The sequence below is a fragment of the Danio rerio genome, chromosome 10 (genome assembly GCF_052040795.2).
Source record: "Danio rerio strain M-AB ecotype USA chromosome 10, GRCz13ab, whole genome shotgun sequence".
NCBI classification, from domain to species: Eukaryota; Metazoa; Chordata; class Actinopteri; order Cypriniformes; family Danionidae; genus Danio; species Danio rerio.
This window is the reverse complement of record NC_141030.1, coordinates 38,062,501-38,081,339: the sequence shown is the minus strand read 5'-3', so window position 1 is coordinate 38,081,339 and position 18,839 is coordinate 38,062,501. Positions and strand designations below refer to the sequence as shown.

The 18,839-nt window shown below is 34.8% G+C and overlaps 2 protein-coding genes across 11 annotated transcripts in view; one reads left to right on the top strand and one right to left on the bottom strand.

The window, feature by feature from the left end:
• LOC147842141 (uncharacterized) overlaps positions 1–18,839 on the top strand; it is a 1,078,568-nt gene that overhangs the window by 440,074 nt on the left and 619,655 nt on the right. The gene's annotated exons all lie outside the window — the stretch shown is intronic.
• The window catches only part of stard13a (StAR related lipid transfer domain containing 13a), a 250,288-nt gene that overhangs the window by 7,129 nt on the left and 224,320 nt on the right, over positions 1–18,839 (bottom strand). For 9 of the 10 annotated variants that reach the window (XM_087271062.1, XM_087271061.1, XM_087271065.1 and 6 more), the window contains 7 exons: positions 16,528–16,698; positions 13,732–13,891; positions 8,564–8,762; positions 7,875–8,088; positions 3,142–3,256; positions 2,594–2,845; positions 1,268–1,485 (listed from right to left, as the gene is read on the bottom strand). In XM_087271062.1, coding sequence (XP_087127188.1) covers positions 1,268–1,485; positions 2,594–2,845; positions 3,142–3,256; positions 7,875–8,088; positions 8,564–8,762; positions 13,732–13,891; positions 16,528–16,698 — 1,329 coding nt within the window. Of the gene's footprint in view, positions 1–1,267; positions 1,486–2,593; positions 2,846–3,141; positions 3,257–7,874; positions 8,089–8,563; positions 8,763–13,731; positions 13,892–16,527; positions 18,369–18,839 lie in introns of those variants that run through there. The other variant, XR_015501337.1, reaches the window with a different exon arrangement.

Genomic DNA, 18,839 nt, shown 5'->3' with positions numbered 1-18,839 from the left:
AAAACGATCCGCGTCCAAACTCGCGTTTTACCCAGCTTTTCTAAACTGCTCTCTGTCCACACCAAAATGCTGAAAACACACAACACGTGACCACACACACACACACACACTCTCTGGCAAGCGCTGCAGCAGATCTACCCAGATGAGAGCTGTGCTGGTCGGACTGCTCATCAAGCATCTGCCGCTGGATCTAATCTCACTATTTTTGCTAAACGTGATATTTAATTAATCTTGTTGTCTATATCTAACGACATATTCCCCAACTTTGGTCTTTTGAATCGATTACTTGTTCACAGGTAACGTGTTTTGGCTGAGCGCAAAGATAAGCTAATAATTATTAGAACCACGTACATGCTGTATATTGACTGATCGCTTGCCTTTATTTCCTATAATGTATAAACTTATTGTGCGTTATACTTTCATAATGGCTATTATTGATTATTAAAACCGACATTCAGCAAAGCAGAGGATACGTTTCGTATTTTCAATGAAAATGAAAGAAGGCAGTGATGTTATATGGGCTCTGTTTTATTATAAATATGCATACAGTGAAGATGCAGCACGACGCCTCAGCATTTCTGCTGTCTGTTAAGTTGTTAATATCAAATTGAAAATAGCAGTTCCTTAAATCATGTTTTCATTTTATTGTTGAGAAAGTGAAACAACATAGCCAGGATGATGTGAATAGGGTTATAAAGTACACTGTTCCCTTAGAAGATTTACCGGACATGTCCTCGAGGGTCTGTTTTCCATATCAAAGTTGCGAAATCTGAACTTACAGGAAGAGAATGCGAGACTGAACTGTGTTTTAGGCTACTTAATATTGAGGAAAAGCCCTTATTAGATCCGTTTTCAGATGTCTCCGTTTTTCCCTCATCCACATTGAGACGGAGCAGCAGCGTTTCAGAATGAAATAATAATAATAATAATACATTTTGTTTAAAGGCGTTTTTCTAGAAACTCAAGGACACCGTACAATCAACAAAAGCAATAAAACAACAAGAGAAATAATAAAATATAAACAGCAATAGTGCAAATAAAATTAATTATCAAATTAATTTTATAATTAATAACGGCCTCTCCAGCGTTTTCGAAACGCTCCGTTTTCGGCGCTCGAAAACTCCGGCGTAATGTGGACGGATGCAAAACTTAACCGCAGCAAAACTTATGCTTTTTAAAACGAAAACGCATTAGTGTAAACGGGGTCTCATTCTGCAGAGCAGCTGATTGAGTTGATTGAGAAATTGTAAAGGTAGTTTGGACTGACCTGAGCACCACAAAGTCTCTGCTGGGATGCGGAGCCATGCTCTTCAGTTCATACTGATAAACCTCAGTCTGCTTGTCCAGAGTCTCCAGAAGCTTCCACTGCAGCAGGTCAGTGTCCCACAGGTGGCGCTCTCTCAGAATCCGGTTCAGCACCACTGACGGAGGAGCCTCCACCTCGGCAGACACTCTCCAGCGCCTCAACGGCGTCCCGTCTCCAACCTGAGGACAACACACTGCACTCAGGCTCATTTACTGCAGGGGCTGGTGGACTTTTATTGGGCAGAAGTGTCAGAGCTGATCGAAATCACTTTTTCACATTACTAGTATTAATATTAATATAATTATTATTATAACAACAACTACTACTACTACTACTACTACTAATAAACATAATTTTTATTATTATAGCTAATGCTAGATATTACTGGATTTTGCTACTGGACATTATTATAATATACTGTATATTCCATATAACATGAATAAATAATTGAATGAATGAATGAATGAATGAATGAATGAATGAATGAATGAAAGCATTTTATGGAACTAATTGATATTAACATTTTTGAAACTAAATTAAAATTATTAAAATGAAAATATTTCAAATATTCAAATATTTTTTATGTGACTACTAATACTACTACTAATAATAATAATTATGATAACATCAATAATAATAATAATAATTATTATTATTATTATTATTATTATTATTACTATAGCTGGATATTTCAGGATTTTTTTTTGAAATTTGTATATTATAGAGTGAATGAATGAATGAAGTGTTTAAATGTGGAGTAAAATTTTATGGAACTACTTTTAAGGAACTAAATATTTTTAAAAAACATTATTCCATATAACATAAATGAATAAATCAAATGTTTAAATGTTGTATGTTACTACTACTACTACTAATAATAATAATACAATGATGATAACAATAATGTTAAAAAAATAATAATTATTATTATTATTATAGCAAATAATAGACAATACAGGACATTGTTATAATATAGAATGAATGAATGAATGAAAGTGTTTAACAATGTAGTATAGTTTTATTAAACTAACACTTGATATTATTATAAAGAAAATGTTTAAAAACATTTTCTTCCATATTTACAAGAGTTTAATGAATAAATGTTAACATTTAAGATTATTATTAAAATAGTTAAATAAGCATTTAAATTATATAATCCATATGACACAAATTATGTGTAGTTTTTTATGTGTAGTATAATTTTATGTAACACTATATATTACTATAAAGTAAGCATTCAAACGAAAACAAAAGTCTTTAACTTCAGTATATAATATTTCTTCTAACCTTTTTGAAGGATAGCTCAGCGTTGTCGATGTTTGATCGGGTCACCCAGCCTTTGGTCTTGTCTTTGCTCTCCTTCATCAGATTCTGAATCAGGCTGTCCAGAAAAGAGCGACACGTGCCTTCCTCTTCTTCTTCTTCCTCCTCCTCCTCGTCCAGCTGAGGCTGTTTTTTACACAGCTCGTCTATAGAGGGCGCCAGCAGCTCAGCCTCCATGTATGAGTTCCTGGACTGAGACACCATCTCCTGAGGAATCTGCACAAACCCACAATTCATTCATTCATCATTCATTCATTCATTTATTTATTCATTCATTTTCTTTTCGGCTTAGTCCCTTTATTAATCAGACATTGTGACAAACAAATTGATTTTAGTAATGTTCGACTTAATTTGCATGTTCAAATTCAGCCCATGTAAATTGTTTTCAAACCCTTAACTTAAAACAAATTGTGAATCCAATGAATGATTTTTTTCAGTGCAGGCTCTTGCATAAAATCACAAATTTCTCATGGCATGCAGATCTTATTGCAAACAGAACATTTGTCTCATACCTCAAACAGGTGATTACACTCAGCAATCATGTGCGCTAGACCCTGAGTGGCTGCAAGGTTCTCATTCAGGTCCTTTTGGTCTGGCCGCCCAGTGGCATACTTCCTTTGAATAGACCTGAAAACATTAGAGGGCATTATGGACATGATCTTCAATCTGATCCACAATATTTTCTTTTTTTTTTACTTTAATACAGTACCAATATTTTTCCAGCAATCTGTACTTTTAGTATTGAGTATTTTGTTTTAGAATTGCATACCAAAACTTAATATTTTTACTGCTCTACATTTCATTAAAAACAAACAAACATGTAGTTCATGGTAATCTTGAACTGGAGAAACTGTCAATCATTTTGAGACATGATAATGCTGAACAAGCTGGAAAGTCTCCAGTCAACATTTCACTGCCTCAAATGATCAAGTCAGAGTCAATCTCCAGTGAATAATTCACTGATTCAAATGATCAAATTCTCTACTAATTTCCATAAAAAAACAACAACTCACTGATTCAAATGATCTGCTCAGATCGAGTATTCAGTTAATGATTCACTGATTCAAATGATCAAGTCAGAGTCAATCCCCTGTGTACAATTCACTGATTCAAATGATCAGCTCAGAGAGAGAATCCAGTTAACGTTTCAAAGATTCAAATGATCCAGTCAGAGCAACACTGGGTTCCATTTGGAAGGGCTCATCATTATGAAAGGTCTCCTTGAAAATAGTAGAACATGCAATAGGAATGAGCCCTTCCAAATTGAACACAATGTGTGACATCAAACAACTTTGTTGCTTGAATGATGATGGCTTAAAATGTACATAAATTGTAACCTTCAAAATTCTTCATTCCAAAGGGCCCTTCAAAGTGGCCAGTTTCAGGTACCTAAATTTGGAAGGGGTCGTAGATACGTTTTTTTTTTTTTGGAATGCACCGCAAATCTAAAATTGATAACTCACTGATTCAAATGATTCAGTCAGAGTGAATCTCCAATTAGTGATTCACTGAATCAACTGATCCAATCAGAGCCAATCTTCAGGTAATGATTCACCCAATCAAATAATCCAGTCAAAGAGATTTTTCACATAATGATTCACTCAAATCCAGTCAGAGCTAATCTAGTTATATGGCATATCCATTAAAATGCTGCCAGATTTTGCCCTATGTAACATCTGCTTTTTGTGTTAGTCAACACACATTTACAAACTTAATAAAATATTTTTTCTTAATAACATATTTTTATATATTATATTGTATGGTATGTTTTTGCACAATTATTAGCATCATTATTCATTCATTCATTTTCTTGTCGGCTTAGTCCCTCTATTAATCCGGGGTCGCCACAGCGGAATGAACCGCCAACTTATCCAGCAAGTTTTTACGCAGCTGATGCCCTTCCGGTCGCAACCCATCTCTGGGAAACATCCACACACATTCACACACACACTCATACACTACAGACAATTTAGCCTTCCTAATTCACCTGTACCGCATGTCTTTGGACTGTGGGGGAAACCGGAGCACCTGGAGGAAACCCACGCGAAGGCAGGGAGAACATGCAAACTCCACACAGAAACGCCAACTGAGCCTAGGTTCGAACCAGCGACCCAGTGACCTTCTTCAATGAGGCGACAGCACTACCTACTGCGCCACTGCCTCTCCTATTAGCATCATTAGCAATACTTAAATGTTGTCTTGCTAAATAAACATTAATCAGTTATTATTTTAATTTTAATACTTAAATACAAAATCATTATAAATAGTAGACTGCATGGTATATTTGGATATTTTTACTTGTTTGCAGAATTAAATTATTTTCATTGTGCCCTAACTGTTGTATTGGTAAATAAACATCAGTCAGTAATGCCTAATAATTTTAACAATTAAGTACATAAAAATCAAGTACTTTCACTCAAGTAAAATAAAAAGGAGCACTTTTACTTAAGTACTTGATTTGTGCATTATAAACAAACACAGAAACTCTGTGAGATCAAACCAATGAAAAATCTCTCAATGCACATTTTATACATTCACAAACTACAGAACATCTGATGATTCCTGTGATGCCTCCAGCCCTCCGGCCAGCCTGTGTATGTCTGAGGTAAAGCTAAACAGCCCCCTTTATTAAAAGCTCTCCACACCTCCTCCTGTCTCTAGCCCTCAGGGCAGCGTGTCTGCTGCATGTCCAGCTCCCTAATGAACACAGTGATGGGGGAGTTGTTTGTACACTGAGTTAATAAAACACTTCACACCTTCTCACGATACCTCACGGCCCTGGAGTCATAATGACAAAGCACAAGCTTAATCCTATAGTTCAAACACTTTAAAGTCTCATTACAAGATGTCAGTGTACTACAAAACATCCATTCATTTTTAAAACTTATTAATCTAAAAAATGAGTGAAAAAGTGAAATGACAGGCTGGGAAATGTGGTTTTTTATTACGTGACAATGTTGCCTCCATTGAAAAAGATCAACACCCGCTACTACATCACTTCTTGTTAAGCTCCACCTACTGAATCGTGCTTCAGTAGGTAAATAAGAAGAGGCAAACACACTTTTACATAGAAACCAAATAATAAAGATGCTCTGATGACAACAAATTAAAAAGTAGAATGTTTCATCTTCCTTCTGGCACATCATGATTTTGCCAAGTACGATGCGATCCTGGATTAACATCTATGTTGATCCTGGAACATCATTTTTGTTTTAAAATGTACCCAACCCCTACCCCAAACCCAACCCCAATTATTCCCAAAATCAGAGGGAAATAATAGTTGGATAACAATCTTATTGAAGTGCATAAATCTATAACCCAACCCATAAGACTAAACTTAACATAAAGGGTAAACGTATGCCTTAATTCTGATTGGCTGATTGGAATGTTGTTCCAGGATCAACATAGATTTTAATCTATGGTTGGCACTTTCTTTTGTTATAAAAAAGTGGATGATTTAAATTTTTAATGAGAACTTGGGTTTTTTCTACTTAATTTTACTGAGGATTCATTTACAAACAACCCATCAGTGACTATAGGAATGTTGGCTGGCAAACATAGATGTAGAAATTTACACCAACACTTTGGCACCTTATCTTAGAAGAAAAGTAACGATGGGTGATTTATGGCAAAAATCTCATGCCATGCTATACCCTGACACTGATATATGTAACGGAGGTTAGCTAGTAAAGTGTTATGCAGGTAAACCTCACTCCTCTCACCTCAAAAAGTGCTCTAGACAACTGACTCCCATACAAAGATTCGCCAGTTCGATCCCAGCTCAGAGCAGGTTGGACGCAGTAGGACCGGTAGGTTACATGTGGGGGCTCGTCTGGGATGGGAGTGAGGTTTAAGGGGGTGAGTGTAACTGAGGCCAGCTAGCGAAGTGCTATGCAGGCAAACCTCACTCCTTTGATTTCAAAAGGTTCTCTAACGACAGACGCTAGAGGTCAAAGTCTTTGGCCTCCTTGTTAGAGCAACCAACTCCCATGGAAAGAATCACTGGTTTGATCGCAGCTCAGAGCTAGTTGGGTGCAGTAGGACCGGTGGGTTACATATATATCATGATATAGGAACATTTCTGTAAATTTAATCAATTAATAGTTTATATATATTGACCATATATAAAGGACTATTTCTTTTTTACTCAGAAATGTTCTCATTCATATTTAATCATATTTCTCATAATATTAACTTCAGGGCAAATGTTTGGATAAAAATGTTAAGAAATAAAATCAATATTAATCAAATATAAAACACTTTTTAAATTAATGATTACAGGTCCAACATATAAAAAAATATATCACTACATAAAAATCTAAATTTAAAGATTGTACTTTTGTTTCATTGTTTCATTTGTAAACATTATATTTTGTTTAATTGTTTTATTTGAAAACATTGTACTTTGTTAGATTGCTTCGTTTGTAAACATTGTACTTTTGTTTCATTTGTAAACATTGTACTTTTGTTTCATTGTTTCATTTGTAAACATTGTACTTTTTTATTGTTTCATTTGTAAACACTGTACTTTTGTTTCATTTGTAAACATTGTACTTTTGTTTCATTTGTAATTATTGTACTTTTGTTTGATTGTTTCATTTGTAAACATTGTACTTTTTTATTGTTTCATTTGTAAACACTGTACTTTTGTTTCATTTGTAAACATTGTACTTTTGTTTAATTCGTAATTATTGTACTTTTGTTTGATTGTTTCATTTGTAAACATTGTACTTTTTTATTGTTTCATTTGTAAACACTGTACTTTTGTTTCATTCGTAAACATTGTACTTTTGTTTCTGTCTGCATTCCAGTAACGTCATGTAATATTGCGTTTATATAGATCATGAAAAAGTATGAAAATAAACAATGAATTTTGTGGCACCACAAAATAAGTTAAAAAGCATAATATAAAACTGTAGACTTTTTATTTTTTCCAAACATATATCCTCATAATGCACAGACCTAAAATCAAATCAACATTTTTTTTTTAATATGCAAAACATTTAGTCAATCATGGGCAATTACTTAAAAATCTTATCTATTACAACATTTCAAAGAGTTTGTTCTTTTGAAGGGGTTAAAAAATAACCTATTACTTCAAAAAAAAAAAAGATGTATCTTGATAACATAATAAGTGGACTTCAGAGAACATTGCCAAATAAACAAATAGGCATTTCATGACCCCTTAAATGAAACACTAGTTTCCAAGCATGTTTGGAATGAGCTAAAAAAAGAGCTCCGTTACCTGGGCGACAGGTTATCATTCTTCATGATGTTGAGGTGGAAAAGCGATGGAGCGAGGCACACGGCCAGGTTCATCGGGGTCATCTGGTTCTCCTCAACTGAGGAAGTGACATCATTTAGGAAGCACAGCAGAGTCTGCAGGACCTCACGGTTTTCATCCGCCATCAGCATGATTGCTGCCTGCACAGCTTGTAAGCGTTGCTCTTTAGGGACATCTGTGTAGACAAACCGGTATGTTAGGGATCTGAAAGTGTTTTATCATGGTTTCTGCAGGTTTTACCAACCGTGATCCTTTTTAAGTGCTTTATGAATGAAATTTCAGACTTACAAGGCAAAACGCTAAGGGTTTTTTCTAATATTTTTACTTGCTTCATTAAAATTCAAGCACATGCTTATTAACAAATGTTATTTTTACAAAGACAATTTAACCAAATTGGTAAATAGAGTTAATAAATGTAACTTTTGTTAAAGTTTTTTTTAAGATGGATTGTTGGTTGTATAGATTGAGTAGCTTTACATGGACAAAAAATATTGAGCTGTTTAAAATGATTTAAGACCGTATTAAGATCATATTTCAGTGAATTTAAAACTTTTTAAGGCCTAAAACGCTGTTTATGAAATGTAAGATTTTTAAGACCCCATGGACACCTTGGTTATGTAATATTTTTTGAACACAGGAGCTGCTCTTACACTGGTATATATGAAGGAAGGTTTCGCCCATTTTGCTTGTGAGAAGTGGCTCAGGTAAGTCTCTGAAGAACTGTTTGACCATGTCCGCCACGTCATACGCAGATTGATCCTCATAGTTCACATTTTCAGGGGAGGTTTCACACATTTGCCTGAGAGCCTGGATACGAGACTTTACACCAGATTTACGGAAAAGTCCCACCTGTAAAGAGAAAAACATACACACATTTTTAAGAAAATTGCTTGGAAAAATTTCCCAAAAATTTAAACTTAAAGGGTTAGTTCACTTAAAAAAAAAATAATTCTGTTATTAATCACTCATCCTCATGCCGTTCCAGCCCTCTGAGACTTTTAGTCATCTTAGGAATACAAATTTAGAATTTTATATGAAATAGACGTAGACAGCAGTGGTGCCAAGAGGTTCAAAGCATTCTATGTGACTTCAGTGGTTAAACTGTAATCATACGAAGCCCCAAGAATACATTTCTGTGCCAATAAAACAGTAAAAACTTTGTCTTCCACGTTAGATTAGGGTGCATTTGCTACTGGAAATATGACATTTACGTGTTGCATTGCTGAGTAAACACATACCCTGACAAGGAAGAGAAGACATTGGTTAACAAAACAATTTTTACAGATTTTTGGTGCACAAAATAGTTCTTGGAGCTTCGTATGATTATAGTCAGACCACTCTAGTCACATGGAGTGTTTTGACAATGTTTTTTGATCATTTTCTGGACTTTGAGCTCTTGGATTTCATCTAAAATATTTTAATTTGTGCTCTAAAGATGAGCAAAGGTCTCGGGAACAATATGAGGGTGAAAAACAGAATTGTAATTTTTGGGTGAACTAATCATTTAAGGCTCTGATACATTTAATAGGAAGTCATTTTTGGTAAGAAAAATTTTTTTTTTAAAGAGCTTGAAATGGTATTTTGCTAGCGAACATCCCAAAAAGTGTTGCTTGTAAATATGCGCTGTACTTCTTAATAACTAAATAAATGCACAAAATGACAGTTCTGAGAAAACAATCATGGAATCAAATAGTGTTGTGATTATTTTTCTATTCTTCATTTGATGTTTTTTATAATTGGATTTTTTTTGTGAGTGTGTATCACAAATGTGGATTTGTGTCAACATATGACAATTATATATGTGATATATATATATATATATATATATATATATATATATATATATATATATATATATATATACTGTATTTGTTAGCTGAAAAACTATTTGTCATGCTATTTTTTTTAACAAGTGTTTTATTAATTCTACATTTTTCAATATTTAACAGAACAACTACAATAAAAAGAAAAATCATGAAATAAGCATATTAATGCAAAGAAAATAATGTCAATAAGAAAAATGTAAATAAAATAAAATAATAAAAATGAAATTATTATTAAAAACAATCAGGGCATTTAAATTTCAATGAAAATCCAAAGAGGATTTGCACTGCTGCATTATACGGGTCTAATGGTTGCCATGCCATATATTGTAAAACCTATAAAGGTTACCAATACCTCCATACCGGACTCTTTCCATGTGCAATATCTGAGTGAGATAAGTTAACCATGTCTTAAATTGAGGAACAGAATCTGATTTCCATACTTTTAGAATGACAGTCTTAGCTAAAATCATTCCATAAGTGCTTCGTTTGTCATGTTATTTGACATGCAGAATCACACAATGAAACAGTGACACCATTTTCTTAATAAATGAAAAGTAATAATCATCAATACGCATTCACATGTGAACTGATTTAAATGTTTGAGCTTAACATACCATAACAATTTAGAAACCCTTTAATGCAAGATCCGCTGGATTAGTTTGGATATTTCAGCTAGTTTATTGACACAAACTGACTCGACAGTTAACATAATTACTGTCACAATCATCAGCAATCTAGTCCATACATATCGCTGGAGAACTACAAATCTGCCATCAAAAGAACTACAAACCCTGTCACGCACCACACACTCACACCTGTACCTGTTTCACCTTGATTACACACACACACAGCCGGAGGATCGTTATGAGCTGATTATTTTGACTTTAAAAGCAGCACCGACGCACACACCAGTGGCTGAGATGTGTTTTGTGACATTACAACATGTTTTCTTTGCCTTGCAGTGTTTGACCCTTGCTTTGCTCTGTTTGTTTTCGTTGCTTGCCTGTACTGACCATTCGCCTGTTTACAGTTTTTCTCAGTCGCTTTGGTGCGATTCATACAACACCTGTGCATTTCTGCACAACAGTTCATGCATTTCTCAAAACAATTAGTACAAACTGCAAACTTAGCTGATAACCTGCAAAAGCGCGTCACATGCTCAAAATGGATAGTTCATTCCTCAAAAGCAAGTATTCATGTCAATCAAAAAGTCAGAATCATGAAAATGAAAAGTCCTGACACCATTGTTTATGAACAAGAAAGTCAAAAGGCTTAGTCATGTTTTCATTATGACAGTTTACTCTCTACATTTTTTCAATGCAAAAAAGTCAGATATTGGTAAAACTTCATGAAAATGCTCAAGATAGTACTATATACTATTAGCACAGCCAATTAAAAACTACAGTAAAGTTAGACATCACTGCATTTAGTGAGTGTATCTAGTACAAGACACTGAATATGTATGTTTCACATTTTATCAGCATTTGCTCTTTACAATTTGAATTTTTTCACAGCATTGTGCAAAAGAATAAACACACCCTTATTTACGACAAACATAAACTTTCTTTGGGTTGAACTGTGCACAACTGTAAACAATACTGCAGAACATATTGGAACTGAACCAACATACATACACACACAGGTCTGTAAATCATTCATGAAACTGTTCAATTTAGAACACATTTTCAGTAAAATAAAGATTTAAATTTTTTTTTATAAAATTAGCTTGCAAGACTTTGACAACTAGTTCAACATTTTTGTATGTAATGACTCAAGTAATAAAATGAGGACTATTACAGTTTTTCTTGTTTGCTTTGACCTGGTTAAAGAAACTAGGTTCCTCTTCATTTTCATTATCACTATCCCTGCAGAGCAGAAGACAGGTCTTGCAAATGTGTAAACCCTTTCTCATTGGGTTGACACATTTTCCCCACCATTTTTCCAAACAGTTAACACATATGTCATTCAAGCAGTCCAAACTCCATTGTTTTAGTTTTGGTAACCAAACAGAATCCATCTATTCCTAACCATTAGAAACTACCAACATCAGTATGAAATCACTGAAGCACCGGTTTGACACTCCTTCACACAAATCTTCAATTAGCAATCAGTCTGCAAATCTTATAAAAACGATGGAAGCTCTGTGTTGTTCTGTGCCAGCATTGATGGAGGAGGTCAATATGGCTATGTCCTATACTCCCAATAGATTTGACTGTATATTAGTTTACATGTGTTTTCTCTAATATTTACAGTATTTTATTACTTTTGTCTGTTTTGTTTATATACAGTATTTCAGTTTTCAGCCACAGTTTGAAAAATGTCATGAATTCAATATATATTCAATCAAAGCACATCTTATTCTTGATCCAATTCTTTGCAAAAAGGCGAATTTGACAGCCCAAATAGAGACAACAAATGCCATTGGCTATAAGCTACAATGGCAAACAATGGTGGTGCATTTTGAGTTCTGTATTTTGTATTGTGTTGTGCATTGTGTAATGATTAATTGAAAGAGCTCATATACTTGTTTGCAAGTTGTGTTGTTTGAAGGTAAAACTAGCTTTTGTTGCATATGTTAAATGTTTTGACATGATATGTGCCTTTTGCAAGCAAAATGTGTCATTTTGACCATGAGTGCCGCAGTTTAGGCCTGTGTGTTAACTGTTTTGAAAATGTGGAGTTTCAGTTGACAACTGCATCCAAGCAATCGAGAAAAACTGTAGTTTTATATGGAATGACTATTTGGCATTTACAAGTTTAGTTAATTTTGACTAACATGACAGAAGCAAGTGATAATGTTATAAACAGCAGAGAGTTGTATGAAAGCAATTAATGCATGTCCAAAAGCATTTACAATTTGCTGAAAGGAAGAGAAACTGTTACTAGGATGTGCACAAATGACTAATTGTTTTGAGAAATGCATGACCTCTTGTGCAAATGTAAATAGTGTTGTGAGAAATGCACCAAAGCGACTGAGGAAAAACTGTAATGACCACGACTCTAGATTGCCTCTATACATCTGTTTGACCCTGTTAAGCGTTGCCTGCCTGACCATTCATGAATAAACCCTGCTTTGGATCCGCACCTCTGTTGTCCAGCGTCCATCACATTACAATTACAGTTGACCAGTAGTAGTTTACCAGCCACAACAAACCTTTATAAAATTAGATTATAATGATGTCACCCTAGTTTGTTCATTGTTTTTAATCAGTGTTCCCTTAATCAGGGACAGACTTAACTAGTAAGCAAGGTAAAAAGCCGCTAAGGGCCCCAGGGAATTAGGGCCCCCCAACCAGTGCCAAGAATTGCCTAAATTAATCATATGGCTCTTTTATAAATTTTCTATCGTATGTTGTAAAATTTGTCTAAAACCATTAGGATTTTAAAGTTATTACTTCTTTTAAAAAACCAGGGCCCCCATGAAAAGTGGAATGTTCCTTCCGTAATGCACATACAGATATTAAAATCTAATCACAAATATGGCTAATGAACTGTACATATAGTTAGTTTGTGAACTTGTTTTTTTTTTCATTTGTGAATTTATTGTATTTAATTTTACATTAAGAAGAAAAAGCTTCCACCTAAAATATATTTTTTACATGCTGTTTATTTACAAAAAAACAAAAACGAATCTACAGAGAAAAAAATCTAGAAAAAACGTGTTTTGAGTTTAAATGCAAGGGCCCCATATCTGGAATTGCTTCGGGCCCGCAAATCACTAAGTCTGGCCCTGCCCTTAATACAAGGGCAAACAATTGTTGGCATCCCATAATCTGCATAGTTTGAAAGTGACCTTATAGTGTGAATGCTGCTTCATACATCCCTACACTATCAACAATGAACAACAGACCTTTTTTTTTTTTTGCTTGATCTTATTAAGAGATCAACATACAGGGCAGAAATCCAACACTATGCAGTCTTTATGAGTGAAGCAGTGACTCGACACAAAAACTAAACCTTGTAATCAGTGAAATGTGAATGAAACCGTGTACCTGGTCCAAACACTGGCTTCTTAAAAAGCGCAGGGCGAGCTGTAAGCACATGGGCAGAGGATGTCCATACCGCTGGACATGAACGATCAGAGGAACGCCAAAAACAGTCTTATCCTTGTAGTCTGGTCCCTTTATTCTCTTCATGAATTTTGGCACTGACCTAAGAACACAAACGAGGAGATTAGTTTATAATCATAATTGTATAATACAGGATGGAGTGTAACTGGAAGAATACACAGAGCTGGATGGCAGAAGTATTATTTCGATCATAAGATGAGATTATTTCATAACCTTGCTTGACCGAGGAGATTCTTTGATCAATGTTATTCAATAAGAGCAAATAAAACTCCCAATCGCCTCCCACGGGGACTTTCCAGGACTGACTCATCTTATTGCTTCAGAAATCCCTTGAAAACTACATCTGAATAAGTGTGATGCATTTAACTGATCAAAAATGACATTAAAGACGTCTATTTATGTAATGATGACTATTTAAAGACTGTTCTGTTTAAACTTTCTTAATCAAAGAAATCACAGAATGTACAAAAAAAATATTAAAGAGTAAAAAACTGTTTATTCAGAGAAAACCCACACGAGCACGGTGAGAACATGCAAACTCCACACAGAAAAGCCAACTGACCCAGCCAGGGCTCGAACCAGCGACCTTCTTGCTGTGAGGCGATTGCCCCACCATGATGCCAAAAAACAGTTTAATATAAAGAAAGGTTTTTTGAGCACCAGGTTGGCATAATTAAAACAATAATAATAAAATAAATAGTTAAAATAAGTATCTTTTTCACACTTAGACTTAATTTATTTACAAAGTGCAATATAGCAACGATTGTTGACCATTGTGCTGTACACATTTGTTAAAAATGATCAGATGAGACCAAAAAGACATCATGCAATACATACAACATGAAACAGAAATCAGCAAGTTCAGATAACTCGAGTATTAAAAGTCTTTTCTCCTAATGGTGAAGTTTTAGTTTTACCCTTGAACACAGATTCAGAAGAGATTATTCGAATAGAGAGAGGTAGACTGTTCCACAATTTTGGGCCCAATGGAAAAGGCTCAGTCTCCCTTTTTCTTCAACTTTAATTTAGGAACTTTTAACAATTTCTGACTAGATGACCTTAAACATCTAGCAGATATGTTAAAAGTCACAAGTTCAGACAGATAAGGTGCAAGACTATTTAAAACCTTAAAGGTTCAAGAAACCCTCAAGTACTTTTTTTTTTATTTAACTGATTTGTGCATCAGTTAAGACAATGTTAGCACCTGTCAGCTTTAATTGTGGGGAAAACTGGATCATTTTGAGCTTTTGTCAGCTAATTTCATCTTCTGGGTTTAAAATACTTTTTGGGGTGGGATCAAAATTGGTGACGTAGTGCGAATGTGCTAGTAGAGTGATGACGAGTCGATTTCTCATTATTATACATAGTGGAGTTTTCTTATCCTATGAGAAGTGCCTGCTTCTTAATTATTCATGACTGCATGTGCTTTCCGAAAGCAAAGCAGACCTGCCAAGCTGTGAGATCCAATGACTGGGTAAGACTGCGTCTACAGACTCTGCAAACGGCATGCAGTATCTACCATTCATGAAGGGTAGTATGTGTTTTTTTCTATGATCCAGGGGGTTTGTTGCATGTTTTTCCCCACAATGCTGTCAGGGTTGATACAGCAAAGCATTTTTGTTGGGAGAGCTGTACGGGAATTGAAGAATGGTGTACTGTCTTTTATCAGTTGGGTTCGTTCCTATTTACACATCGCCTATCTGGTGCTGCTGTGTTCACCTATGTTTAAAATCCTCCAGATTACTGGCAGGGCAAATGGGTGAAATAGACAGGACAAGAGAGCTGCTTCACTGCTTTCCACTGTGTCTGCATTCAGACCCAGGGATTGAGGAGGAGAGAAGTCCTCATTTATAGTGTTTATATAAACACAATTATCTTTATAATGATATAAATTGTGGTTTTATGAAATTACGAATAACATGTAGCAGGATATTAAATAACTGTTTATTTCTTGAATTTCTTAAATTTTTTATTATTGAAGTCTAGCAGCCGCTTTTTAGACCACTTGTAGGCGATTTACATAGGATTGACCAATACCTATATAAAGTGAGTTGCAGTAGTCCAAAAGTGAAGCTATACAGTGCTCAGCATAATTGAGTACACCCCATTGTAAAAATTAATATTTTTATCCAGTTCTCAGTGAATACAGTCAATGTATTTTGGTGCATTTAAACAAAACAGATTTATTAAGCAGATATATTTATTAAAATAATTTTTTAGTCACCAATCATATTTAGACGTTGAAAGATAACAAAATTAAATTCAAGCAAAATATTGCAAAGATAAATTACAACCTACAAAATTTCAACTAGAGTTTAACATTCTTTAAATAATCAGATAAACTGCCCATCATTTGATTCAAGCTGGCAGAGACAGCCAATGGTCCAAAGACAATTGCATTAGTCTTTCTCTCATACAGTTAAAAAAAATTTTCAAAGACCTTTCAAGCACTTTCCAGGTCCAATACACTCAAATTTAGACATAATGTGTGAACATTTCAAGTTTATTTGTAAGATACTGTAAATTTAGCATTTATTTTTGGCCATATGACTGAGATCTGATATTATATGTCATAATTCTGACATCTTGATAGCAAATTTTGCATAGATCAGAATCATGCTTTTTCTTACTGCACGGTTTTACATTAACTGAACAAGCAAAGCAATTCTACGTTGGATTAAAGCAAATATTTAAAAATGTATTTTGGAGGTAACTCACCAAGTCCATCCATGTTTGTTAGACATGGAGTATTTCTCCATGATCGCAGTGAGGCGCAATAAAGAGAACTTCTGCAGCAGGCTAAGCTGGCCCACCGATTGGCTAGATATTTGTAGCGAGATTCCGGATTGGCTGAGCAGGTTTGACATCCTGAAGCTCGGCCATCTAAGGCTGTAAAAGGTAACAACAGCAAGAATATGAATAAAAATCCATTTATTCATCATCATGACTTCTTAAAAATCTCATAAACTGTAAATGCACAAAATTATGTGCATACATCACTTGTATATTAGAAGCTGTGTGGAGGTTTATGGCTTATGTGAGATTTAGTTCACCCAATATAAAAATTTGGTCACCATTTATTCACCAAAAATGTTTTCCGTAAGGTTTTTCTTTCTTCTGTTGAACACAAAACTTGATAATTTGAAAAATGCTGGTAAGCAAGCAGCTGACAGAGCCCACTGACTTTCATAGTAGGAAAAATTACAATTAAATGTCACTGTCTGGGGTTCCAATATTTGTCAATATATTCTTCTGTGTTCAGCAGAAGAAAGAAACTAATATCGGTTTTGAAAGAGTAGATGGTGAAGAAAGGATAACAGAATTTTTTATATTTTTGAATGAACAATCACAATCTGAATAATTAAACAATCCCCGGTGTCCTGGCCAAAGTCCCTCTATCGGCCGTTACAATTATGGCCTCCCGATCATCCCCATTCACCGAATTGGCTCTATCACTGTCTCTTCACTCCACCAATAGCTGGTGTGTGGTGAGCGCACTGGCGCCGTTGTCCTGTGGCTGCTCTCGCGTCATCAAAGTGGATGCTGCACATTGGTGGTGGTGCAAAGAGACCCCCCTCCTGATTGTGAATCGCTTTGGGTATATGGCCATATACAACAAATGCGCTATATAAATACACATTACATTACGTCCTCTGCACTGCAAAAAATCATCTTTTTACTTGGAAGTTTTTGCCTTGTTTCTAGTCAAAATATCAAAACATTCTTAATCAAGAAGCATTTTCTTGACAAAGAAAAAACATTTTGTTTTATTTTTTGCAAAAAAAAAAAAGTTTTCAAGTGGAAATACAGACATTACTTGGATTTCTTCGAGTGTTAAAGCAAAAGTATTGCTGTGAAATGCAGTCTATATCCAGTCTTTTAACTTGACCAGCAGCTTGTCCAAGCACTTTAATAGAAAGCATTCTATGGTTCTACTCCTCATCAAGGGCGCACAAAAACACTGCTGTCCTAAACAGGCTAAATTAAATTTGTGCAGGATCGGGTGTAAAGGTATCTTCTAAATGTGAAAAGATGAATAGCTGCTTTTGGAGCTGTTCACATATCGCGTCTTTTGCGAAAGAAAGTTCGTTATTTGGCGTAACAAACCCCTTGCCCGTTTATTCACTTCGAAATCACTCACCACCTCCCCCTGGTCTTCACTTTGAGCACTTGCCCCTCGAAAAGTCTCTGCATGGCCCTGATACTATGAATGTCAATGATTACAGGTATCCAGTTCTTCATTTGTGTTAAAAAAAAACAACTATGGAAGAAGTGCATGATGAAAGAATTTTAAGTTTTGGGCTTTAAGTCTTTTATATATGTCAAGCTGCTGTGATCAACTCATTTGAATGTTTTCAGTGAATATTAGATTACTGAAAGAGCTGCAGCTTATTTTGTATTTTTACAGGTATATTTTATGTTTCAAAAGTAACTTCAAAGTAAAGTAATTAGTTATCTGATTACATTTTACTTTAAGTAATTAGTAATGTAAACAGATTAAAATTTTCCAGTAGTATTCAGTAATTTGTAATCTATTACTTTTTAAAAGTATCTTAAGCCTAGTTCACACTACAGGATTTTAAACATCAGCAGATCGCTGTGCTGTTCACACTACATGACTAGACTTTGTGTCTTTTAATCTCTGTGGTGTTCACACTATGCAACACTCCGTGAACGATCCACAAGAGGGGGGTCACACACTACATGATCTGACAACATCTCATTCCCCATCAGCTCATTCAAGCTACCAAACCACAGCCAATGAAAATTTGAGGGAGGAGTCGTCAGAAAAAGCTGAACACTATTGGCTGCTTGTGTGCGGATTACATCAGTGACAGCTTTTCAAGCTTTGGAGAAAGCATTTAAAAACATCATCAAATCAGCTGATTTATCAGCAGATTAATCACTCATCTGCAAGGTTCCAGTGGATAGATATACAGAGAGTTTTTAATTTTTGTAATTTTATAACTCTTTTAAATAAAACTAACATATTTATAACACCCTGCCGTTTTCTAACTATCAGTGTATTT